Consider the following 25,812-nt stretch of genomic DNA (forward strand, 5'->3'; position numbering starts at 1 on the left):
TCAGGGAAGTTTTTAATATTTGTACTGTTTTTAACACTTGATTGGGAGCCACCCAGAGTGGCTGGGGAAACTCAGCCAGATGGGCGTGGTATAAATAAATTATTATTATTATTATTATTATTATTATTATATTATTATTATTATTATACCCACTGTATATTTATTTTTCCATCTTTTGCTCCGTGGAGCTCAAGGTGACATCTCTGCCCCCCCCAAATTAAACCCCACAACAACCTTGTGAGGTAGGTGAGGTAGAGAGACTGGCCGAAGATTGCCCTGTGATTGCTGAGCGGGGATTTGAACCCTGGCCTCCCAAGCCCTAGTCTGGCACTCTTAAGTACACCTTATCTCAACCGGTTTTTCTGCAAAGACGAATGACGCTGGTGCTAACTGCAAAGCGCCGTTCGGTTTTTGCAACATTGCATAAGGTGGAAGAGACAGGGAAACTCAGTGGTGAATCAGTGAAGGAAGGCAGCGTGGTGCAGTGGTTAGGGTGTTGGACTAAGACCCTGGAGACGAGAGTTCGAATCCCCACTCAGCTGTGAAGCTCACCGGGTGGCCTTTGTCTCCCAGTCTAACCCACTTCGCTGTGTTGTTGATAACAGGGAGTACTGTGAATGCCGCCAAGAACTCCTTTAAGGAAAGATGCAAATACAGTGGTACCTCGAGTTAAGTACTTAATTCGTTCCGGAGGTCCGTACTTAACCTGAAACTGTTCTTAACCTGAAGCACCATTTTAGCTAATGGGGCCTCCTGCTGCCGCCGCACCGCCAGAGCACAATTTCTGTTCCCATCCTGAAGCAAAGTTCTTAACCTGAGGTAATATATCTGGGTTAGAAGAGTCTGTAACCTGAAGCTTTTGTAACCTGATGCGTATGTAACCTGAGGTACCACTGTAGTAATGATTAATAATAATATTATTAATAATAATATTATTATTATTAATAATAATAATAATAATAATAATGTGCTATAGGACCCCCGAGCCCTTAAAATCCAGCTTGTTTATGAAGATCACCTGAAGAGGTGCTTGTTAGGATATTTCCGTTCCACCTTAAGAGGGAGCAGGCTGTGTGAGTCAGAGTCTGCGTATTTCCTGTTCACAGGATGTTTATGTTTGCTATTGCTTTCGTTTTCTCTCTCGGTGCCTTAACACGCTAGCAGGCAGTCATGTTTTTCTTTGTTCTGACCAGCGCTGAATAAACTTGTAAATATGCTCTCCTGCTGTGCAACTTTCGCTGTGTGAATTCTGCTGATAGAGTGTGCATCAGCCCAGGAATGCAGCAATCTATTTCTGGAGCTCATGCCGCTAATTGCTGATACTGTATCTATGGAAGATTGATGGACGTCCGGAGACGATGTGGAGGCAGTGATGGCCTTTGTCTCCCTGGCAGTATCCCAACAGTGCTTTTAATGGGTCCTTGTTTTAAAGAGGTCCACCTTGCCTCTGGTAGAAGTTGGGTGTTTAGGGTACACAATTGCCTGCTATGTAACTGCTTTCCCAGCAGAGATTTGGCAAAAGCCTCCTCACTTTTGACTTCTGAAAGTCTCAAATACGTTTTTATTGCCAGCTGGACTTCTCGCTGATTATATTTTCTACTTTTTTAAAAAAATGGATTAGCCTGTCACCTTAAGGATTATCTGTATTCTTTTAATTGTGTTTTGTATTTTAATGTTGTGCGCTGCCCTGAGATATATAGATACAAACAGACACACGGATATATATATATATATATATATAGACAGAACAGTATTCGCAGCCTTTAAAATACAGTACCAACAAGCAGCAAAGTGAGCAGTTCCGCCTATTAATTATCTCCTGGAAGTGCCTTCAAAACGTATCCTGACTTTTAAATTATTGTTTTATTGTTTATTAAATTTGTATACCTCTTTTCCATCTGTAACTCTTAGGGCAGTTCACAACACAAAAACACAAAATGCATCATAAAAACGAAAAGCCCCCCCACTAGTGATGTGAGGGAAGAATGTTCTCTGGAGAATATTCTCCAAAAAACTGTAAATTCTGTGTCGTCTACACACCTGCTTTAAATCTACACACCTCATTAATCGAGAACATTCTCCAAAACATTGTTCTCAAGAATTTAACATCACTACCCCCCACAAACCAGTAACCCCCCCTTCCCCCTTCGTAGCCACCAGTAACCCTGCTAACTGCTGTTTTGTTTTTGTTTTTTTCCAGGCTGTTGAGGCTCTGGGAGACAGGTGAGCTTGAATTATGAGTATAGGGGATCCTTCTTGTGGGTTTCACCTTCAGTGGAGCTGGAAAGGGGCCTCAAATATGGGGTGGTCAGACCATGGGGTAGGGACACGTCTTGTATCTGATGCTGCCTGGAACCAGGCAAAGGGCCTTCTCGGTGGTGGCGCCTGCCCTGTGGAACTCCCTCCCACCAGATGTCAAAGAAATAAACAACTATCTGACTTTTAGAAGACATCTGAAGGCAGCCCTGCTTAGGGAAGCTTTTAATACTTGATGAATTATTCTATTTTAATATTTTGCTGGAAGGCGCCCAGAGTGACTGGTAAACCCAGCCAGATGGGTGGAATATAAATAAATGATTATTATTATGCCTGTCTTGAACATCCTTCTCTGTCTCTTTTCTCCAGCAAGGAAGGCATCAAGCTTCCCCAAAAAAACAAACCATTTCTGGTGGAGTCGAAACAGGGAGCCAGTGCTCATTTGGAGGAAAAGTCCACCTTTCAGGAGGAGATCCTTGGAATGCAAGGTTGAATATGAGTTTTTCTTGATTCTGCTCCAGCCATGGTGCAAAAGTAGATTGGGGTGGGTAGAGATTGCTATTCCTCATCCTTACCCCGCTCCCTGCAAGTCCATAACCATGGCTGAAAAGTATACAGTGGTACCTCAGGTTACATACGCTTCAAGTTACAGACGCTTCAGGTTACAGACCCTGCTAACCCAGAAATAGTGCTTCAGATTAAGAACTTTGCTTCAGGATGAGAACAGAAATTGTGTTAAAGATTATTTACAGAAATATTGCAAAATTAATGAATGTTAGAATGATGTTGGATAGAAACTAAGTGGTTTCCAGCTGTAATGCCCTAAGAGAATATGGAAAATAAGGTTTAGAAATAGGTTAAAATTTATTGATAAGGATTTGCTGAACTAAGAATTTGAATTGGAATACAAAAAAGGGAGGTATGAGGAGGTCTGGGAAATAAGTTAATGGAAAATAAGTAATGGAAATTTTGTGTGCTTTTAATTATTTTCGTTTTTGTATTTTTTTTATTGTATTACTATTGGAAACTTTAATAAATATTCTTTTAAAAAAAGAGAACAGAAATTATGCTCTGGCGGCGCAGCGGCAGCAGGAGGCCCCATTAGCTAAAGTGGTGCTTCAGGTTAAGAACAGTTTCAGGTTAAGAACGGACCTCCGGAACAAATTAGGTACTTAACCCGAGGTACCACTGTACGTACATATACAATGGTACCTTGGTTTTCGGACGTAATCTGTTCCGGAAGACCGTTCGAGTTCTGAAACGTTCGAAAACCAAAAACTCAACAGCCGGCAGCTAGGCCTCAGGATCTTGCACTCAGCAGAAGCCGTGTGGCATGTTCAACTTCCGAGGCGTGTTCGAAAACCGAATTGTTCGTCAACAGAGACGTTCGAAAACCGAGGTACCACTGTACGTATATGTATTTTTTTATATTTTTTTAAAAAAATTATAAGAATGTCATCCCTGTGTGTGAGACTACTTTAACTTGCAGGATCCCAGTGTTACAGAATACTTATCCTGCGCTTGTAAGAAATTTGTCTTTTTCTGTGGTAACATTTTAACTTTGGAACTCTGCCTATTGCTGTCAGGCCTTCACTGAACTGTTTTCAGCTTGAAATATTTATCTTTACGCAAGCCTATCTAGACACGTAGATGTTGACATGTCTTAATCTCTTTTCCTGATAAGTCTAATTATTTTTAAATCTTATGTTGATAATCTTAATATTTCTTGTAAATGGCTTAGAGGCTACAGTCCTACAGTCGAGTGATTATATATATATATATATATATATGCTTTCGTAGATTTTCACGGGTACAGGAATGCAGGTTTTGGTGTCCTCGGGTGTCTTCCCGTGTAAAAGTTGGGGTGTCTAGGCGACGTTTCGACGAGGTCTCACTCGTCATCTTCAGGCTGGTGCTTTCGGCTTCTTGTTACTGGAACAGAGCAGGATCTCAGTGTTTGAGTTCCTATAAATACTGTTGAGGGGGTGTGGTGTATAGCCTCCAATGTTCTGGGCAGAGAGGAAGTTCCCAGGCTAGTGTGCCTAGAACATTGGAGGCTATACACCACACCCCCTCAACAGTATTTATAGGAACTCAAACACTGAGATCCTGCTCTGTTCCAGTAACAAGAAGCCGAAAGCACCAGCCTGAAGATGACGAGTGAGACCTCGTCGAAACGTCGCCTAGACACCCCAACTTTTACACGGGAAGACACCCGAGGACACCAAAACCTGCATTCCTGTACCCGTGAAAATCTACGAAAGCAAATATATATATATATATATATATATATATATATATATATATATATATATATACATACACACCCCATATTTTTTGCTCTGCAAGACGCACCAGACCACAAGACGCACCTAGTTTTTGGAGGAGGAAAACAAGAAAAAATAATAATCTGAATCTCAGAAGCCAGAACAGCAAGAGGGATCGCTACGCAGGGAAAGCAGCAGTCCCTCTTGTTGTTCTGGCTTCTGTGATAGCTGCACAGCCTGCATTTGCTCCATAAGATGCACACACGAAATTTCCCCTTACTTTTTAGGAGGGAAAAAGTGAGTCTTATAGAGCAAAAAATACGGTGTGTGTGTGTGTGTGTGTGTGTGTGTATATATATATATATGCTTTCGTAGATTTTCACGGGTACAGGAATGCAGGTTTTGGTGTCCTCGGGTGTCTTCCCGTGTAAAAGTTGGGGTGTCTAGGCGACGTTTCGACGAGGTCTCACTCGTCATCTTCAGGCTGGTGCTTTCGGCTTCTTGTTACTGGAACAGAGCAGGATCTCAGTGTTTGAGTTCCTATAAATACTGTTGAGGGGGTGTGGTGTATAGCCTCCAATGTTCTGGGCAGAGAGGAAGTTCCCAGGCTAGTGTGCCTTTTCTTCTTTTGTTCCTTAATTACTTGAGGGATATCTTGAGTGATTTCTTGAGTGACGACACATCCCGCTTGCCAGACATCTGGAAATTAGCCCTCCCCACAAAAACTGACACCAGATCCAGAGGCACACAGAACGCCATCACCAATCAACCACACCAGACCCAAACCCAGACCCTCTCCACAGATAAATTACAGACACCATCCAGTAGCCAAACCATGGTGGCACCTCCGGATGCTGCACCCCCCTGCAATCCCTACACAGATCTGGCTGACACAGGCCACAAAACCACAGCTCGCCCCTATACACGAAGCCAAGCCAGAGCACAACTAAGTGCAGTACAGCCATCTTCTCAGAAAAACTCTTCACAAAGTTCAAGAGGTCAAGACACAAAGACTTTAGCAACTAATCCACACCTAATGACCCACCTAAGTGGTACTCAGGATATCACTCAAGAAATCACTCAAGATATCCCTCAAGTAATTAAGGAACAAAAGAAGAAAAGGCACACTAGCCTGGGAACTTCCTCTCTGCCCAGAACATTGGAGGCTATACACCACACCCCCTCAACAGTATTTATAGGAACTCAAACACTGAGATCCTGCTCTGTTCCAGTAACAAGAAGCCGAAAGCACCAGCCTGAAGATGACGAGTGAGACCTCGTCGAAACGTCGCCTAGACACCCCAACTTTTACACGGGAAGACACCCGAGGACACCAAAACCTGCATATATATATATATATATATATATATATGAATGAATAAATTAAATTTAAATCTCTGAGGCTGTTTATTTGCGTTTGGTCATGCTGTCCTTAATTTGCAGGGTCTCTTTTGTTTTTTAAATGGACATGGAATCATAGAAGGGACACTGAGAGTCACCTAGTCCAAACCCCTGCAATGCAGGAATCTCAACTAAAGCCCTAAATGGCCTCGGCCCAGTTTACCTATAGTAGCATCTCCACCCCCATCATTCAACACTGAGATCCAGCACCGAGGGCCTTCTGGCGGTTCACTTGCTGTGAGAAGTGAAGTTACAGGGAACCAGGCAGAGGGCGTTCTTGGTAGTGGCGCCTGCCCTGTGGAACACCCTCCCACCAGATGTCAAGGAAAAATACATCTATCTGACTTTTAGAAGACATCCGAAGGCAACCCTGTTTAGGGAAGTTTTTTTTGATGTTTTCTACTATTTGTAATATTTTGTTGGGAGCTGCCCAGAGTGGGTGGGATATAAATATTATATTATTATTATTATTATTGTTATTATTATTATTATTATTATTATCCCTGACAGAGGACCATCCAACTTCTGCTTAAAAACCTCCAATGAAGGAGAGTTCACTGCACATCTATGTCTGACTAGACGTTCAGATAAGGCAATTTTTCATGCGTGAGTTAACTGTGCCGCTTGCAGAGGAATCTTTGATGATTTCCAGCACTGGGCTACAATGGTACCTCAGGTTAAGAACTTAATTCGTTCCGGAGGTCCGTTCTTAACCTGAAACTGTTCTTAACCTGAAGCACCACTTTAGCTAATGGGGCCTCCCACTGCCGCTGCACCACCAGAGCACAATTTCTGTTATCATCCTGAAGCAAAGTTCTTAACCCGAGGTAATATTTCTAGGTTAGCGGAGTCTGTAACCTGATGCGTCTGTAACCCGAGGTACCACTGTATTACCAAACTGGCTGCTAATAGTGCTTATTTTACTCTCTCCCTTTTTTGATAGGTCAAGGGTTGACAACTGAAAAGGAGAATGGCGACGAAACAACTTGCGGTGCTGACAGCTCTGAACAATTAGATATACCCGGGAGATTGTTAGGAAAAGCCAATAACACCGTTTCCCCATCTCCTCGGCAGGATGTGACTTTGGAAAATGAGCAAAAGCAAAAGGGGACACCTCCAGGAAGAGGAGGCCAAAACAAGTCAGTCCTTTGTGCAGCAGGCAACAAAGTCGGCGCCAACAAGAGGCAACTGGCGTGCAGCAAGTGTGGGAAAAGCTTCAGCAACAGCTCGAACCTTATCGCTCACGAGAGAATCCACACTGGCGAGAAGCCCCACAAATGTCCGAGCTGTGGGAAGAGCTTTGGTAAGAAATCGACCCTCGTCGCTCACGAGAGAATCCACACTGAGGAGAAACCGTACGAGTGCTCCGTGTGTGGGAGGAGCTTCAGCCAGACCTCGAGCCTCATCGCCCACGAGAGGATCCACACGGAAGAGAAGCCGTACGAGTGCTCCGAGTGCGGGAGGAGCTTCAGTTTAAAATCGAGCCTGGTCGCCCACGAGAGGATCCACACGGGCGAGAAGCCATACAAGTGCTCCGACTGTGGGAAAAGCTTCAGCCAGAAGTCCGCCCTCATCCCGCACGTGAGGACCCACAAGGGAGAAAAGCCCTACACCTGCTCGGCCTGCGGGAAAGGCTTCAGCCAGAGCTCGAACCTTATCGCACACGAGAGAATCCACACAGGGGAGAAACCTTATCAGTGCGCGAACTGCGGCAGGAGTTTCAACTGCAGCTCCAGCCTTATCAGGCACCAAAGGATCCACACGGAGGACAAGCCGTACGACTGCTCGGACTGCGGGAAAAGCTTCGGCTGCAGCTCAAGCCTCAACCGTCACCAAAGAACTCACACGGGCGAGAAGCCCTACGAATGCTCGGATTGCGGCAAAACCTTCAGCGTCAGCTCCCAGCTCAGTGTGCACCAGAGGACGCACACCGGAGAGAAGCCCTTTGAGTGCTTGGCTTGTGGGAAAAGCTTCAGCGTGAGATCGAGCCTGAACGCCCACGAGAAAATCCACACGGGGAAGAAACTGTACAAGTGCGGGGACTGCCCCACGAGCGTCTACTTGAAATCCAGCCTCAATGCACACAAGAAACTGCACCGAGGCGAGAAGCCGTACGACTGCGCCGAGTGCGGGAAGAGCTTTTCCTGCAGCTCTAGCTTCCTCCGACATCAGAGAATCCACACCGGAGAGAAACCATACAACTGCGCCGACTGCGGGAAGAGTTTCACTCTGAACTCGAACCTTATCACTCACCAGAGAACCCACACGGGTGAGAAGCCCTACCAGTGCCGGGACTGCGGCAAGTTTTTCAGCGTGAGTTCGCAGCTCAACGTTCACCAGCGGACGCACACGGGCGAAAAGCCCTTCGAATGCTCAGACTGCAGCAAGTGTTTCACCTGTAGCTCTGCCCTGATTCGACACCAACGGACCCACACAGGAGAGAAACCCTACCAGTGCTCCGAGTGTGGGAAAAGGTTCAACCTGAGTTCGAACCTTATCGCTCATCAGAAAACCCACACGGGAGAGAAACCGTATAAATGCATGTATTGCGGCGAGAGCTTCTATACAAGGCCGCATTTTGTCGAGCACCATAAAACCAGCCACCTAGAGGCTATAAATGCGAAAACGGATGACAGCAAAGTTCATCGTGACTCCCAGTCCATCAAGTACCAGATAAACTATGTAGGCTGGGATTGACAAATTGACTGAGAAAAGCGTAGTGGCAGAGCTGATGGGAGGTTGCCAGCGGTGGCTCTTGTACACTGCTCTCCTGTGTTTTGCAAAATAAAAATCCACGTTTCTTTGGTTCCGTATCTGCCTTGCCGGAGACATTATATCAGATGTCAATTCCTGTCGGGTTCTAGACATCAAATAAAGGTGTGGAAACAGGGCTTAATATTTTTTTAAGGGGCTGGAGAGATGAGCCAGGTCTTTTTATTAGGATCTTGTATGGAGCTAGAACAGGGAGGTCCAAAACACAAGGCCTTTTTTGGCTGCCCTCAGCAGCATTTGACACCCCCCCATCCACCCTCACACTACTTTCCCAAAGCTGGGTAAGCGAGGACAAAATGCAAAACCAAAAATCCATCCTCTGCCCCCTGTTTCAGCATTTCTACATCATGTTTCTTAAGAAGGCAAAAAGGCCCAGAGCAGTCAAAACAGAAAAGGATTTTGCATCTTTTTTTGTTTGTTTGCCACCTTTAAAAGTTTATTGAAAAGTCAAGAAGGATGTTTTAACAGAAAATAAAGAGTGCTGTTTGGGTAAAGGTAAAGGTAAAGGGACCCCTGACCAATAGGTCCAGTTGCGGACGACTCTGGGGTTGCGGCGCTCATCTCGCTTTATTGGCCGAGGGAGCCGGCGTACAGCTTCCGGGTCATGTGGCCAGCAGGACTAAGCCGCTTCTGGAGAACCAGAGCAGTGCATGGAAATGGCGTTTACCTTCCCGCCGGAGCGGTACCTATTTATCTACTTGCACTTTGACGTGCTTTCAAACTGCTAGGTTGGCAGGAGCAGGGACCAAGCAACTGGAGCGCACCCCGTCGCGGGTATTCAAACTGCTGACCTTCTGATCGGCAAGCCCTAGGCTCTGTGGTTTAACCCACAGCGCCACCTGCAGCCCGCTGTTTGTGTAGGCACAGTTTATTTTTTCATTCTTGCTGGAAAACATATGCATACATACATACATATATACATACATATATCATCATCATCATAGACTTTTATTGCACTAGCCATAGGCCATGGCATCATTCAGAAAAATAACAAAAGGAAAAACAGCAATAACCATAAAAACCCTCAGGCACCACACATACAATATAAACCATGGTCACAAGTACAGTGGTACCTTGGGTTACAGACGCTTCAGGTTACAGACTCCGCTAACCCAGAAATAGTACCTCAGGTTAAGAACTTTGCTTCAGGATGAGAACAGAAATCGTGGTCTGGCGGCGCAGCGGCAGCTGGAGGCCCCATTAGCTAAAGTGGTGCTTCAGATTAAGAACAGACCTCCAGAACAAATTAAGTTCTTAACCCGAGGTACCACTGTACTAAAATTGTTTGTTGCATAAAATAGAATAGCAGAAGATTCTCTAGTAAAAATAAATAGCCGAATCCCCTTTGCAGTTGACCGCTATTTTATCTAGTTCTTTCCTCCTGATCTTCTTAGCTGCCAACGCATAGAGTGCTACTTCATAAGTCATCAGTATCGTTCAGCAGCCATTTCACCCTTTCCACCCTATTCAAGTGAGTTCCATTCGGAAATGGGTTTTATGAATCGGTCTCTTGGGTCTATATATAACGGGCACTGCGGTAAATAGTGGCACAGGTCCTCCATGCAGGGTTGTCCACACAGAAAAAGCCTCTCTTCACAATGTACTTTGCCGTAGTGTCCATTGTAATTGTAATTGTGTGAAAGTGATTCAAAGCATGGCAAGTGGGAGCTTTGACAGGTAACTGGCCTGGGTACGCTCCGTTTTAATAAGTGGGAACCACCGCGAACTCTTGGTAGACGCCATCTGGCAGGGACCAAAATCTCGGAGGTCAATTAAAAGTGGTGAAGAAATCAGACCTGTACGTTTTGGAAACAGGAACTGTTGTCCTGATTAAACAATTTAAATGGCAAATTCACAAGATGAGCAATTTGGAGCATTGTTTGATTATGTGTTCTCTCTGTGTGTGTGTTTGGATCTAGAGGACGACATACATGTTCACACCATGTGAATACATACAATCAGCTACAAAAACGGAGTCCTGTTTATACTGAAAATAAAACACCCGCAATGAAAGAATTGAGATGCTGATGTGCTTCGCATTTAACCCTTCCTGTAATTTGGAAGGAAAATGTAGCCAACCTATAATGTCTTTAATTGCAATGGGTCAGCAGCCATTGTTGTCATCGTTGTTGTTGCTAATAATGCAGTAATAATAATAATAATAATCAGTGCTTTTTTTTCTAAAATAATGTTTAGGGGTACTCTCATTTTCCTACTCATATAGAAATACTGCCCCTCAATGAGGCCAAACTTAGATTCACAAAATGTTTAGGGGTATACGTACCCCCAGAAAAAGCACTAATAATAATAATAATAATGTGTGAGGGGGTGTCAAACCAAGTCTTTGACCCAGGTGAAAGAAAACCTAGTTTCATCCCTTTTCTTAAGGCATGGGTAGGCAAACTAAGCCCCGGGGGCCGAATCCGGCCCAATCGCCTCCTCAATCTGGCCTGCGGACGGTCCAGGAATCAGCATGTTTTTACATGAGTAGAATGTGTCCTTTTATTTAAAATGCACCTCTGGGTTATTTGTGGGGCCTGCCTGGTGTTTTTACATAAATAGAATGTGTGCTTTTATTTAAAATGCACCTCTGGGTTATTTGTGGGGCCTGCCTGGTGTTTTTACATAAATAGAATGTGTGCTTTTATTTAAAATGCATCCCTGGGTTATTTGTGGGGTCTGCCAGGTGTTTTTACATGAGCAGAATGTGTCCTTTTATTTAAAATGCATCTCTGGGGTATTTGTGGGGCATAGGAATTTGTTTATTATTTTCCCCCAAAATATAGTCTGGCTCCCCACAAGGTCTGAGGGAGAGTGGACCGGCCCCCTGCTGAAAAAGTTTGCTGACTCCTGTTCTTAAGGCTTGAGAGCTGGTTTCCCCGGTCAGTTGGCAACCCCTGGCTCCTCTGCCCGTCCCCGCAAGAGGGCTCTGAGCATCCTTTAAGCGCCTGGCGGCAGCCGCGGTCCTTCTCTCTCCGGTGGGGGCGGAGCTTCGCCCGGCGGCGCCCAATCGCTGCCGAGAACGGAGAGAAGGAGGCACATCAAAGGGAAAGAAGATCAAAGCGCTTGGCGGCGCCGCCTCCGCGGAGACAAAAGCGGGGAGCATCCGCGGACCGGGGTGGGGGCGGATCTTGCTCCCCTCCTCCTCCTCCAAATCAGGGGATCTGTTTGGGGTAGATCCCTGTCGTTGCAAGGCTTGCTGCTTCAGGATGGAAAAAATCACCTTTTGCACAGGGCAGCCATTGAACTGCTCGGCCTCTTCCTGAAAATCTTCCCCTTCCTCCTTATTCTACTCCTCCTCGTCGAGCTGCCCCACATTCCCTACATCGGCTTTATTCTGCATCATCGGTGGGGGGGAGTGGGAGCACCCTGGAACCTGCTCAGGTAAGTTTGGGGCAGAAGTGGTGGGTTTTCACCTGCGCCCCCCCTTTATGGGCATTTCCCCCCCTTTGGGGTCAAAACCCCTGCTCTTTTCATAGAATTATTGAATTGTAAGGGATCCTCAGGGGACGCAGGTGGCGCTGTGGGTTAAAGCCTCAGCGCCTAGGACTTGCTGATCGAAAGGTCGGCGGTTCGAATCCCTGCTGCGGGGTGCGCTCCCGCTGCTCGGTCCCAGCGCCTGCCAACCTAGCAGTTCGAAAGCACCCCTTAAGTGCAAGTAGATAAATAGGGACCGCTTACCAGCGGGAAGGTAAACGGCGTTTCCGTGTGCAGCTCTGGCTCGCCAGAGCAGCGATGTCACACTGGCCATGTGACCCGGAAGTGTCTCCGGACAGCGCTGGCCCCTGGCCTCTTAAGTGAGATGGGCGCACAACCCCAGAGTCTGTCAAGACTGGCCCGTACGGGCAGGGGTACCTTTACCTTTACCTTTAAGGGGTCCTCAACCGCCTGCAATGCAGGAATCTCAACGAAAGCATCCACGGCAGATGGTTTTTTGGGGGGATAATAATAATTAATAATAATCCGAGCGGCTTCCAAGCGAATATTAAAAACAATACAGTGTCAGACATTAAAAACTTCGCTAAACAGGGCCACCTTCAGTTGCCTTTTAAAAGTAAAATAGTTGTTTATTGCCTTGACATCTGGTGGGAGGGCGTTCCACAGGCGGGTGCCACTACCGAGAAGGCCCTCTGCCTGGTTCCCTGTAACTTCGCTTCTTACAGCGAGGGAACCACCAGAAGGCCCTTGGAGCTGGACCTCAGTGTCCGGGCTGGACAACGGGAGTGGAGACGCTCCTTCAGGTATACAGGAGCGAGACATTTAGGGCTTTCAAGGTCAGCACCAACAGTTTGAATTGTGCTCGGAAACGTACTGGGAGCCAATGAAGATCATTCAGGACCAGTGTTATGTGGTCCCGGCGGCCACTCCCAGTCACCAGTCTGGCTGCCGCATTCTGGATTAGTTGTAGTTTCTGGGTCACCTTCAAATGTAGTCCCACGTAGAGCGCATTGCAGTAGTCCAAGCAGGAGATAACCAGACCATGCACCACTCTGGCGAGACAGTCTATGGGCAGGTAGGGTCTCAGCCTGTTTACCAGGTGGAGCTGGTAGACAGCTGCCCTGGACACAGAATTGACCTGCGCCTCCATGGACAGTTGCGAGTCCAAAATGACTCCCAGGCTGTGCACTTGGTCCTTCAGGGACACAGTTACCCCGTTCAGGACCAGGGAATCCCCCACACCCGCCCGCCCCCTGTCCCCCAAGAACAGTATTTCTGTCTTGTCAGGATTCAACCTCAATCCATTAACCGCCATCCATCCTCCAACTGCCTCCAGACACTCACACAGGACCTTCACCGCCTTCACTGGCTCTGATTTAAGAGAGGTAGAGCTGGGTATCATCCGCATACTGATGAACACCCAGCCCAAACCTCCTGATGATCTCTCCCAGCGGCTGCATGTAGATGTTGAAAAGCATGGGGGAGAGGACGGAACCCTGAGGCACCCCACAAGTAAGAGCCCAGGGGTCTGAACACTCATCCCCCACCACCACTTTCTGAACACGGCCCAGGAGGAAGGAGCAGAACCACCTTATAACAGTGTCCCCAGCTCCCAGCCTCTCTAGATGGTCCAGAAGGAGGTTATGGAGCTCAGCCTTTCATCTATTGGGGCTTTCTGCCAGTACTTTAGGTGTCTATGAGCAATGAGACTGTGTGTTGGACCCCCTCTAAGAAAATCCTCCAGCCTCTCCTTTCTCCATCACAGTGTGTAATACTGCTTAGTGGGAGACCACTTCTGTGAGATTTTTAAGCGGAGGCTGCATGGCTGCCTGTCATGTCTGATCCAGTTGAGATTCCTGCAGCATCGCAGAGGGCGGTTGGACTAGATGACCCTCGGGGTCTCTTCCAACCCTACAGTTCTGCGATTCTACATACAAAGGTCCCCGGTTCAATCCCCAGCATCTCCAGGTAGGACGGCGGGATAGCTCAGTTGGTAGAGAAATAGACTCTTTTGGGTCGTGGGTTTGAGCCACACGTTGGGCAAAAGATTCCTGAATCGCAAGGGGTTGGACTAGATGACGCTCAGGTCCCTACCGACTCTACAATGCTGTGGTTCTACTGCAGAGAAAGGGACGCAGGTGGCGCTGTGGGTTAAACCACAGAGCCTAGGACTTGCCGATCAGAAGGTTGGCAGTTCGAATCCCCGCGACGGGGTGAGCTCCCGTTGCTTGGTCCCTGCTCCTGCCAACCTAGCAGTTCAAAAGCACGTCAAAGTGCAAGTAGATAAATAGGTACCGCTCCGGCGGGAAGGTAAACAGCATTTATATGCCCTGCTCTGGTTTGCCAGAAGCGGCTTAGTCCCGCTGGCCACATGATCCAGAAGATGTACGCCGGCTCCCTCGGCCAATAAAGCGAGATGAGCGCTGCAACCCCAGAGTCGGCCACGACTGGACCTAATGGTCAGGGGTCCCTTTACCTTTACTGCAGAGAAAGCCTCTGTGTTTGAAACCCTGGAAAGCTGCTGCCAGTCAGTGTGCGCAGCACTGGGCTAGTTGTTGCTGTTTAAAGCAGCAGCCCTTTTTTCTCAGCTGTGAGGATCGGAATCTCACAATTATATTTGAGGCACATAGCTCACTTGCTTTGCAGGCGGAAGATTCCCAGGTTCAGATTCCATCGTCTCCAGGAAGGGCTGGGAATTTCCCCTGCCTGAAACCCGGGAGAACCAGTCATTGTGCCCACCCCTTGCTCTTTCCAAAAGGGACACCCTGCGCCTTTAACTGCCAACTGCCAGGCAGGAATACAACAGGGAAAGCCTCCCTCCACTGACCTACCTCTGAACTGAGCAGTATTGCTTATTTCCCTCTGAAAAGATGCTGGAGACCCTGCCTCATCCAAGGAGACCGAGCGAAGATGCTTCAGAGGACCAAAGGATGAGCAAGGAACTGCTGGTAGGCCCATTTGCCGTACTATCATTACGTATGAAGAAATCCATAATGTCGATATGAAATATGTCTGCATAAAATATTTTGAGTGCCTACAGAGGTACATTGCTCTAGCAATCAAGCCTATTGCGAAAGTGCTCGCTCTGTGCTATTTAACTAGCGTTTAATGCCAAAATAGGCTTCTAAGCAATTTTCAAAATATAATAGGGTCACCATATTTCAAAAAGTGATTATTATTATTATTTATTCAACTTATACACCACCCTATACCTGGAGGTCTCAGGGCAGTTCACAACAAAACACAAAAGTTGTTTATCTTTTTTTGTTGAGCTTTCCCCACAAAAGTTGTTGTGCTTTTTGGCGAAATCTCAAAAAGAAAAAACACTACCAACATGGGCTGAATACCAGCCGTGTCTGGGAAACTCCAGACATATGGCAACCCTAAAATATAACAACAATTGGGCAATCATTAAAATGTGGTGGTATGTACATGTCATTTTTGGTTGAGACAAAGATGGGTAAATACGTCCTTGTTAATTCTCCTCTGTCTCTCAGCTGCTTTCAGTACCATTGACCATGGTATCATTCAGAAGTTGGGCTATCCTTCTTGGGCCACCAGGAATACACATATAGAGGGTCTTCCACCTCTCTCAAAGGGAAAGGAATGGAGAGGGCTTTGGCTGTGTCTGTGTAAGTGGGAGAAGGAGAGAAAATGTGGTTTTTTTTGTGTGCATAGGAAATAGAACCGGGGGGGGGGGGGCGAATCTGCAGCCCAGCCCTGTGCAGTTTCACTCAGAAGCAAGCTTATTTTTTTTCCAAAACATGCTTCACCCTCCTTTTTTAATCTCAGAGGAAGGCAGACGTGGAGAGGGAGGAAATTGTACAGGAATGGAAGGATCTCTGTCGTTTTCTAGAAGAACAGAAGCAGCAGCTGATCTGGTGGCTGGAAAGTCTTGCAGGGAACATCATCGAGATAAGGGGGCAGAGTCCGTCCGCAGAGACCCATCCACCAAGCGAAACGGGGGGGTCGCAGGAGCATATTGAATGCCGGCAGGTGAGACTTCTTCCTTTTTTTTGGAAATGATTTTTATTTGGTTTAGAAAAATAAACAAGATATAGCAAAATCATTTATAAGTCCATGTACTCTGAATCTCGCGACTTCTCCCCCCCCCCACTCTCCTTGGGTCCTAATGCTAATATTTACGCCTGCATATCAATTCATTGTCCAGATATCTTGTCCCTCTAAATTATCTATACTTTTTGTTAGTTACTTTACAAGTGTGGCTAAAATTCTGCTAATGTTTTCATCTGTTTACAATGGTCTCGTAGATATATTACAAATCTTCCCCATTCTTTTTTAAAGATCTTGTCCTCTTGGTTTCTGAGCTTCCCAGTTAATTTTGCCATTTCAGCATAGTCCATCAACTTGGTTTGCCATTCTTCCATGGTTGAGATTGTTTTTTCTTCCCATCTCTGGGCTAATAACACCCGTGTGGCTGTTGTCGCATACATGAAATGTATTTTCTGGTCATTTGGAATCTCGGTACCTATAATTCCTAATAAAAAAAGCTTCTGGTTGTTTTTAACATAGGTTATTTTAAACATTCCCCCCCCCCAATTCATCTAATATTATCTCCCAGAAGGTTTTAGTTGCCTTACATATCCACCACATGTGATAAAAGGTACCGTCTTTGTCTTTACATTTCCATCAGGTGTTTCTACTTGTTCTGAACATTTTCCCTAACTTGTTGTTGTTGTTGTTTAGTCGTTTAGTCGTGTCGGATTCTTTGTGACCCCATGGACCAGAGCACGCCAGGCACTCCTGTCTTCCACTGCCTCCCACAGTTTGGTCCAACTCATGCTGGCAGCTTCGAGAACACTGTCCAGCCATCTTGTCCTCTATCTTCCCCTTCTCCTTGTGCCCTCAATCTTTCCCAACATCAGGGTCTTTTCCAGGGAGTCTTCTCTTCTCATGAGGTGGCCAAAGTCTTGGAGCCTCAGCTTCTGGATCTGTCCTTCCAGTGAGCACTCAGGGCTGATTTCCTTCAGAATGGAGAGGTTTGATCTTCTTGCAGTCCGTGGGACTCTCAAGAGTCTCCTCCAGCACCATAATTCAAAAGCATCAATTCTTCGGCGAGCAGCCTTCTTTATGGTCCAGCTCTCACTTCCATACATCACTACTGGGAAAACTTCCTAACTTAGTAGGAGTCAAATACCACCGGTACATCATTTTCATATCATTTTCTTTCAGCGTACAACATGCCGTTAATTTCAAATCTGTTTTCCATAGCCTCACCCAATCTGCCAGCAGGTGAGATTTGGCCAATCCAGTGAAAAGACGGGACTGCTTCTTGCTCGTCCATTCATTGGAGAGACAGTGCTGTCTACCAGTTAGAGTGTCCTGGGACCTGGGAGACCAGGGTTCGAGTCCTCACTCGGCCACCTTGAAGCCTTGAGCCCAGTCACAGCCTCTCAGCCTCACCAACCTCACAGGGTTGTTGTGGGGGGAGGAAAGGAGGATTCTTTTTTTATTCCAAGATGATCCCATTTGCATGCATCCTGTTGCTTCAGCATAGTATCTGCAATGCAGACTCTTCACCCAAGTCGTTCCTGTTGTTGTCTCTTCCCTCCAGGCCACTGGCAGTTCCAACAGCAGACAAAGAAACTTCCTCGAGGTGGAACTGAGGCTTCACCATTTCTCTGAGAGGAGGAAGGCCGTCTTGGGAGAGGCGCTGAACTGCTTCCGAGGTGAGCAGGGGTCTTCTGAGTTATCTCTTGGGCAGCAAGACGCCCATCAAAGCTCTAGTGAAGGCAATTTGCACCTGGTCCTCCACCCCAGGGCAACTGCAAAGGTGCTGGGCTCACTGTGAAATTGTTACAGTATGTGCCACACTTTTAGCCAGTACTATGTACCTTTGAGGTCCCCACCCACCCGAAAGAAACACTGATTATTATTATTTAAAAGACTGATATACAGCTCTGCATCAAAAGATGTCAGAGAGGTTCACAACATATAAACACAAGTACGGTAATTAAAGCAAAAACAACTAAACGATAGCCCACGCTACTTTATGTCTGTTAAACGTTAAAAGCTTCCCCAAACAGGGCTGCCTTCAGGTGTCTTCTAAAAGTCTGGTAGTTCTGTTTCTCTTTGACATCTGGTGGGAGGGCGTTCCACAGGGCGAGTGCCACTACCGAGAAGGCCCTCTTCCAGGTTTGATTGTTTGGGAGCCAAAACATTTGAGATCTAGGCTGTCCGACTTCCGAGGTACAACTTTGTTGCCATAGCTCAAACCAGGGCATTGCCGGTATTTCTGCTTCCAGAATCCAGCGCAGACAAAAAGAGAAATGGCTTGAGTATGCACTTATACCTTTTAAAATGCATTATTTCCCTCAAAGGATTCTGGGCACTTGTTGAGGGTTGCTTAAGGCAGTGTTTTTCAACCTTTTTTGGGCAAAGGCACACTTGTTTCATGAAAAAAATCACGAGGCACACCACCATTAGAAAATGTTAAAAAATTTAACTCTCTGCCTATATTGACTATATATAAAGTAATTCTCTTGAATAGGAATCAAATAAACACAAAGAAAGTATTTTATAATTACTTTATTATGAAATAGTAAGTAAACAGAAATATGAAAAATTATAAAATACTTTATTTTTAAATCTTTCGAATTTTTCAAATTTTCCCACGGCACACCAGGCAACATCTTGCGGCACACTAGTGTGCCGCGGAACAGTGGTTGAAAAACATTGGCTTAAGGTATATGATGAGGCTATCTGTTTCCCTTGAGGAAGGTGGAATATGTGTTGATCAGAATACAAAAAAAAAAAGCGGTTTCTCTCTTTGCCTTGTTTCCAGAGTCCCTGAAGATGGAGCTCGAAAGTGTGATTGGTACGTCCCTGGCTCTGACGGGACCAAAGGGGTGTTTCGTTTTATAAATAACAGCCGAAACAGTGTGTGAAGCCCTCTTTCGACTTGGGATCCCCAGCGGCTGCCGTTCAGAGGCACCTACCACCTCTGACAGTGGGGACACAGCCGAGCTGCCTGCTACTAGCGACATGCTTTGAGCTTGCTCTCTGCTACTAGCAACTTACTTGTCCACGGCTTTTCAAACTGTTTATGGGGATAGCAGGGGTGGGGTGGGAGAGGACAGGATGAAATCTGAACGATGCCTTTTTTTGCAGCTCCTCCCTTTCTTCCGGAGTCTCGTCTTAAGGACTCAAGAACATTCCCCCCATCTGGCTCGGGAAAATTTCCTTGGGAGCAACGTGAAATGGAAACAGACGCAGGATCTGTAGTTCAGGTGAGGGTGTTTACTTCCTCCTTACCTCTCTCACCCTGACCTTGCCACTGTGATCCACGCGATGGTCACCTCCAGACTTGATTATTGTAACTCGCTCTACGTGGGGCTGCCCTTGGGACTGACCCAGAAACTCCAGCGGGTGCAGAATGCTGCGGCGAGGCTCCTTACGGGGTCCTCACCGCGGGATTACATTCACCCGGTGCTATACCAGCTGCACTGGCTCCTGGTGGAGTGCAGGATCAGGTTAAAGGTGCTGGTTTTGACCTTTAAAGCCCTATACGGCCTAGGACCCTTGTATCTACGGCACCGCCGCTCCTGGTATGTCCCACAGAGGACCTTAAGGTCCACAAATGACAACATCTTGGAGGTCCCAAGTTGAAGGTGGTTAGATTGGTCTCAACTAGGGCCAGGGCCTTTTCAGTACTGGCCCCAACTTGGTGGAACACTTTGTCACAAGAGACTAGGGCCCTGCGGGACTTGACATCTTTCCACAGGGCCTGCAAGACAGAGCTGTTCCACCAGGCCTTTGGCCAAGGCACAGTGTGACCCCCTCCTTTGGGGGGTCCTCACAGAACTTCTAGGCCAATGGTTGCTATTATTTTGATTCTGAATTGATTTTAGAATGTATTTCAATTAATTGACTGTGACTTTATGTAAACTGCTATTTTACTGTTGTTAGCCGCTCTGAGCCTGGCTTTGGCTGGGGATGACGGGACATAAAAAAAAATTATTATTATTATTATTATTATTATTATTATTATTATTATTATTATGCTACTGGGCAGTGTGAGCAGCTTTGGAGGCAGAATATCAGGACTCAGCTATACAGCTGCAAATATAATTGCTTTAAGTGTGTTTAAAGTGCATTATAAAATTGCGACACCAGATGGCGCTGGTGAGCTAATGGAAGATTCCATACAGATTTCAAAACGTGTTTTTTTAAAAGCATATTCACAGCATATTTTTTAATATAGTGTGCAGATTTGGCCCAAGTATTCTAAACATCACACACACACACACCAGCCTGGTTACCCGAGTCTGATCGCAAATGCCGATTTCCTTCCCAGAATCTGCTGAAGTTTGAGGACGTGGCTGTGGATTTTACAGATGGTGAGTGGGACCTTTTGGACGCCCACCAAAGGACCCTCTACAAGAATGTCATGCGAGAAAACTATGAGAACACGACCTCACTGGGTAAGAGGGCAGGTCTGTGTTTTAAACCACCGGCCGCAGGGAAAGCTTTCTATTTCTTTACCAAAACGTCTGCACTGCTCGACCGCTGTAAAATGTCTAAGCGGTTTACAGGAAATATTAAAAGATGTTAATAGCCGATAATTGGAAAGGAAATTATGTTCCAACCAAAGAAGAATGGTTGAATAAATTATGCAAATACTTGGAATTAGCAGAGTTAACTGATTTGATAAGACAAAAACCAAAGAATATAATCCAGAAACAATGGAAATGTTTAAATGATTATTTATGTAGACAAAGATTAAATGTAAGGTATTGGTTGTGTTCAGAATAGATTTATGAAAGATTTAGAAAACTTATTGATTAGAATATTTGTGTGAGATTGTATTGGAAAAATACGGAATAACAGATACAATCTTGCTGAAAATGTATATAGGAAGTGCAGTGTGAGCGATGGAAGTCAATCAATGAAATTTTATTATTATTTTCATATTGAGATATTTGTAGAATAAAATTCTTCCAACTTTTCTCCTTTCCTCTTTATTTTTTATTTTCTTCTTTTCTGTTCTTTTTATATATATGTGTGCTTATCTGAAATATATATGTATGTATTTGCAAAATTTTTCTTATATTTTGTAATACCGTATTTTTCGCTCTATAAGACGCAGCAGACCATAAGATGCATATAGTTTTTTGAAGAGGACAACAAGAACAAAAAAAATCTGAATCCCAGAAGCCAGGACAGCCAGCGGGATTGCAGTACAGCGATCCCACTGGCTGTCCTGTCTTATGGGATAGCCGCACGCAGCCTCTCTCGGGCAGGGGGTGAAGGCTCCCATTGCCCAGGAGATACTGTGCGCGACCAAGCAAGAAGCCAGGACAGCCAGCGGGATTGCAGCGCTTTGGAGAGTGCTTTGGGGAACTGCAGGAAGGCAGACAACTTTGGTCCCCACAACTGCCTCATAGGGGCAAGATCTACAGGGATGAGTTGCCGCGCTCATGAGGCCTGGCCTTGTGAACCAACCTCGTTACTTTATGAGACGAGTGATTGTTTTGCTGGCCTGCTCCTGACAGGTGTTGTCTGGGGAGGCCAAACAGAGTGACCCGGAGGCTCCAAGGTTCCCCACACTTTCTGTAGACTCAGAAATGACTGTGACTTCCTCCTCTTCTCCCCTGGCTTCCTTCCTGACTAGTTCTGGCCATCACCAAGCCGGGCACGATCTCTCGGCTGGAACAAATGGACGAGCTGCTGGCAACGGATCTCCACAGCGCCAGGGACCACGTAGGAGGTATGCCATTCAGAAGTAATATTTGCTGGGAAGGGGAAGGCGATGATAACGTGGGATGGGATTCTGGGCAGCGGAAGGGTTTGTATCCATTGGTGGTCTGGAGCGCAGCAAGGTTGTTTCAACCCCACTGTGTCTCAAGTCGCTTTCTTGATAACTTATTATTTATACCCTACCCATCTGGCTGGGTTTCCCCAGCCACTCTGGGCAGCTTCCAACAAAGTATTAAAATACAGTGGTCCGTTAAACATTAAATCTGAAGGGCTGCCTTCAGATGTCTTCTAAAAGTCTGGTAGTTGTTTTTCTCTTTGACATCTGGTGGGAGGGCGTTCCACAGGGCGGGTGCCACTACCGAGAAGGCCCTCTGCCTGGTTCCCTGTAACTTGGCTTCTCGCAGTGAGGGAACCGCCAGAAGGCCCTCGGAGTTGGACCTCAGTGTCCGGATAGAACGATCGGGGTGGAGATGCTCCTTCAGGTAAACTGGGTTGTCATACAAACCACAGAGGGACACAAGGGTGTCTTCATCCAATTCCCATTACCCATTCTTTCCTCTTCCCTGTTCTTAGCCATCACAAACCCCAAGACGTTGGCAAAAGTGGAGCAAGGGAATGAGATCTGGGCTGAGCGTCGGTGCAGGCCTCAAGGAAATGCTTGCAGTGAGCCAACAGGTGAGGCCACTTGGAAACCACAAACAAGCTTTTTTTGTCTCCAGAAGTTGGCTGCGTCTACAAATGGGCGGATCCTTTAAGCCATCATGTCTTGATAGATCTGTGCTCCCTTAACCACAGAGCCTAGGGCTTGCCAATCAGAAGGTTGGCGGTTCGAATCCCCGCTACGGGGTGAGCTCCCGTTGCTCGGTCCCTGCTCCTGCCAACCTAGCAGTTCGAAAGCACGTCAAAGTGCAAGTAGATAAATAGGTACCGGTCCGACGGGAAGGTAAACAGTGTTTCCGTGTGCTGCTCTGGTTCGCCAGAAGCGGCTTAGTCATGCTGACCACATGAACAGGAAGCTGTCTGTGGACAAACACCGGCTCCCTTGGCCTATAGAGCGAGATGAGCGCCGCAACCCCAGAGTTCCACTCTGGGCAGCTTCCAACATAATAAAAACACAGCAAAACATTAAACATAAAAAACCTCCTGAAACAGGCTGCCTTATCTTTTTAAAAAGAAGATAGATAGATGATAGATAGATAGATAGATAGATAGATAGATAGATAGATAGATAGATATAGATAGATAGATGATAGATAGATAGATAGATAGATAGATAGATAGATAGATAGATAGATGATAGATAGATAGATAGATAGATAGATAGATAGATAGATAGATGATAGATAGATAGATAGATAGATGATAGATAGATAGATGATAGATAGATAGATAGATAGATAGATAGATAGATAGATAGATAGATAGATAGAATCTATCATAGTTTAATTACCTTTTAAAGTAAATCCTGCCAACCTAGCAGTCCGAAAGCATGCCAGTGCAAGTTGATAAATAGGTACCGCTGCGGCGGGAAAGTAAACGGCGGTTCCGTGTGCTCTGGTTTCCGCCACGGTGTTCCATTGCTCCAGAAGCGGCTTAATCATGCTGGCCACATTACCCGGAAAGCTGTCTGTGGACAAACACCAGCTCCCTCGGCCTGAAAGCAAGATGAGCGCCGAAACCCCATAGTCGCCTTTGACTGGACTTAACCACCCAGAGGTCCTTTACCTTTTACCTTTACTTTTTACAGATTATCTTTTAAGTGTTTTGTATTTTATCTGTGTTTGTGTAAGCAGCCATGAGTTCTGGTCTGGGGAAAAATACATGATATAAATATTATTATTATTATTATTATTATTATTATTATTATTATTATTATTATTTCCCTCTATTTAAGATGTTGTCTCACCTTCCTTCTGTTTTCTCCATCTTGTTGCCAGTGCCATTGTTGCATCTATCAACCTGAGGCATAGCTCAGTTGGTAGGACATCAGACTCTTGAACTCAGGGTCAGGGGTTTGATCCCCATGTTGGGTGAAAGATTCCTGCATTGCCGGGAGTTGGACTAGATGATTAATGTGGTCTCTTCCAACTCTTCTGTTCTCTTCTCTTCTCTTCTGATGACTACATGTGAATCACACTGATATATCTTCTCCTTTTCCCAGGAGTTGCTGAGAGAACAAGAGAGAATGAGGGGAGGGGTCTTCAACCAGAAAACTTTGAGCTGGCAGGGTCACACGTTGCATTGCTTCAAAGCACTGAGACCAAGTCCAAATCCCGTGAAAAGCAGGAAGCCCCTGAGACTCAACCCATGTCGCCAGGCAGCCATCTTGGAGAGCAGCTACTGGAACCAGTTCTTTTTGTGGGGCTGGAGAAGAACACAGGCAACATAGGGACGGGACAGGAGAGCCAAGAGCTTTGCTCCGCCTGTGGGAAGGTCTTCAACAACAGGGCAAGCCTGGTTAGACATCAGAGAATCCACAGCGGGGAGAAGTCACACACCTGCACAGACTGCGGGAAAAGCTTCAACAAGAGGTCCAACCTTATTACTCATCAGAGAATCCACACGGGAGAGAAGCCCTACCGGTGTGTGGAGTGTGGGAAAAGCTTCAGCCTGAGCTCCAGCCTCGTCCGGCACCAGAGGATCCACACTGGGGAGAAGCCCTACCAGTGCTCTGTGTGCGAGAGAAGCTTCAACCAGAAGCCCTCTCTGGTGGTGCACGAGAGGACCCACCGCCGCGAGAAGCCCTACAAGTGCTCGGCATGCGAGAAGAGCTACAGCCACACCACGAGCCTCATCGCTCACGAGAAAATCCACCGGGAGGAGAAGCCGTACTGGTGCGCGGAGTGCGGGAAAAGGTTCAGCTTCAACTCTCAGCTGATCACCCACCAGAGGATCCACGCGGAAGAGAAGCCCTACAAGTGCTCCGTCTGCGGGAGAGGGTTCAGCCGCCCCTCCAGCCTCGTTGTGCACGAGAGGGTCCACACGGGAGAGAAACCCTACAAATGCACCGCCTGTGAAAAGGGCTTCCCCTCCAACTCGAGTCTGGTGAGGCACCAGCTCACCCACGTGGAAGAGAAGCTGTGTGCGGAATGCGGGAAAAGCTTCAGCCCAACTTCCCGACTCCAGAGGATCCAGGCTGGGGAGGAAATGGCTAAGTGCCCGGGATGCGAGAACCGGTTCGACTCGAGTCCCAGTAGTTTTCCAGTGGCGCATCTTCCCAAATGGAGGAAACCCGTTGGCAGACGAAACAGCAGTCGGCGTGATGACATTCGTATCGTAGATTCCACAGAGGTGCAGCTGGAGGACGATGTTTTCAGCCAAAGCTCCCTGCCTCTGCATTATCACATTCACTATGCGGGGTGGCAATGAAAGCACCGTATTTTTCGCTCTATAAGATGCACCTAGTTTTTAGAGGAGGAAGACAAGGGAAAAAATATTCTGAATCAAATGTTGTTGGAGGAAGGAGGAGGGAATGCTGTATTATTTTACTGTTCTAAGCCGTTCTAAGCCTGGCTTTGGCTGGGGAGGGTGGGATATAAATAAAATTATTTTATTATTATTCAGCAAAGCGGGAGGAACGCTCCCGCTTCGCTGAAGAGGCTTTGCGCAGCTATCCCTGAAGCCAGAACAGCAAGACGGAGAGCTGCATAGTCTGCATTCACTCCGTAAGACGCACACACATTTCCCCTTACTTTTTAGGAGGGAGAAAGTGCATCTTATACAGAGAAAAATACGGTAAGAGGGTTTTTTTGTATGTGCGCTTGCTGTCTAGAGCTAATCTAGCCCAAAACATCTGCCAGGACACCAGGTTGATGAAGATCTGTGATTGTAGGGGAGCAAGCATTGTATCTTTGGTCTTACTGTAAATATATTTAATTTTCAGGGAAATGTTCTTGGCAGTTGGGGGAGAAGGGGGGGGGGGATGTTTCCTCCCTGGAGAAATCTAGTTTGGCTTTGT

At 46.4% G+C, this 25,812-nt stretch overlaps 1 protein-coding gene across 1 annotated transcript; it reads left to right on the forward strand.

The window, feature by feature from the left end:
- The first annotated feature begins 2,112 nt into the window (after positions 1 to 2,112).
- Positions 2,113 to 25,310, forward strand: LOC309365267 (uncharacterized protein). The gene is given in 14 exon segments (XM_081903499.1): positions 2,113 to 2,223; positions 2,626 to 2,744; positions 6,868 to 8,618; positions 8,622 to 8,630; positions 8,634 to 8,801; positions 15,005 to 15,082; positions 15,927 to 16,130; positions 17,710 to 17,824; positions 18,940 to 18,972; positions 19,266 to 19,384; positions 20,452 to 20,578; positions 21,769 to 21,864; positions 22,428 to 22,529; positions 24,016 to 25,310. Coding segments are annotated over 13 exon segments (4,017 nt in total). The 5' UTR covers positions 2,113 to 2,223; positions 2,626 to 2,737; the 3' UTR covers positions 25,224 to 25,310.
- Positions 25,311 to 25,812: the final 502 nt, after the last annotated feature.

Source organism: Podarcis melisellensis (genome assembly GCF_964234715.1).
Source record: "Podarcis melisellensis genome assembly, chromosome: 2".
NCBI lineage: Eukaryota > Metazoa > Chordata > Lepidosauria > Squamata > Lacertidae > Podarcis > Podarcis melisellensis.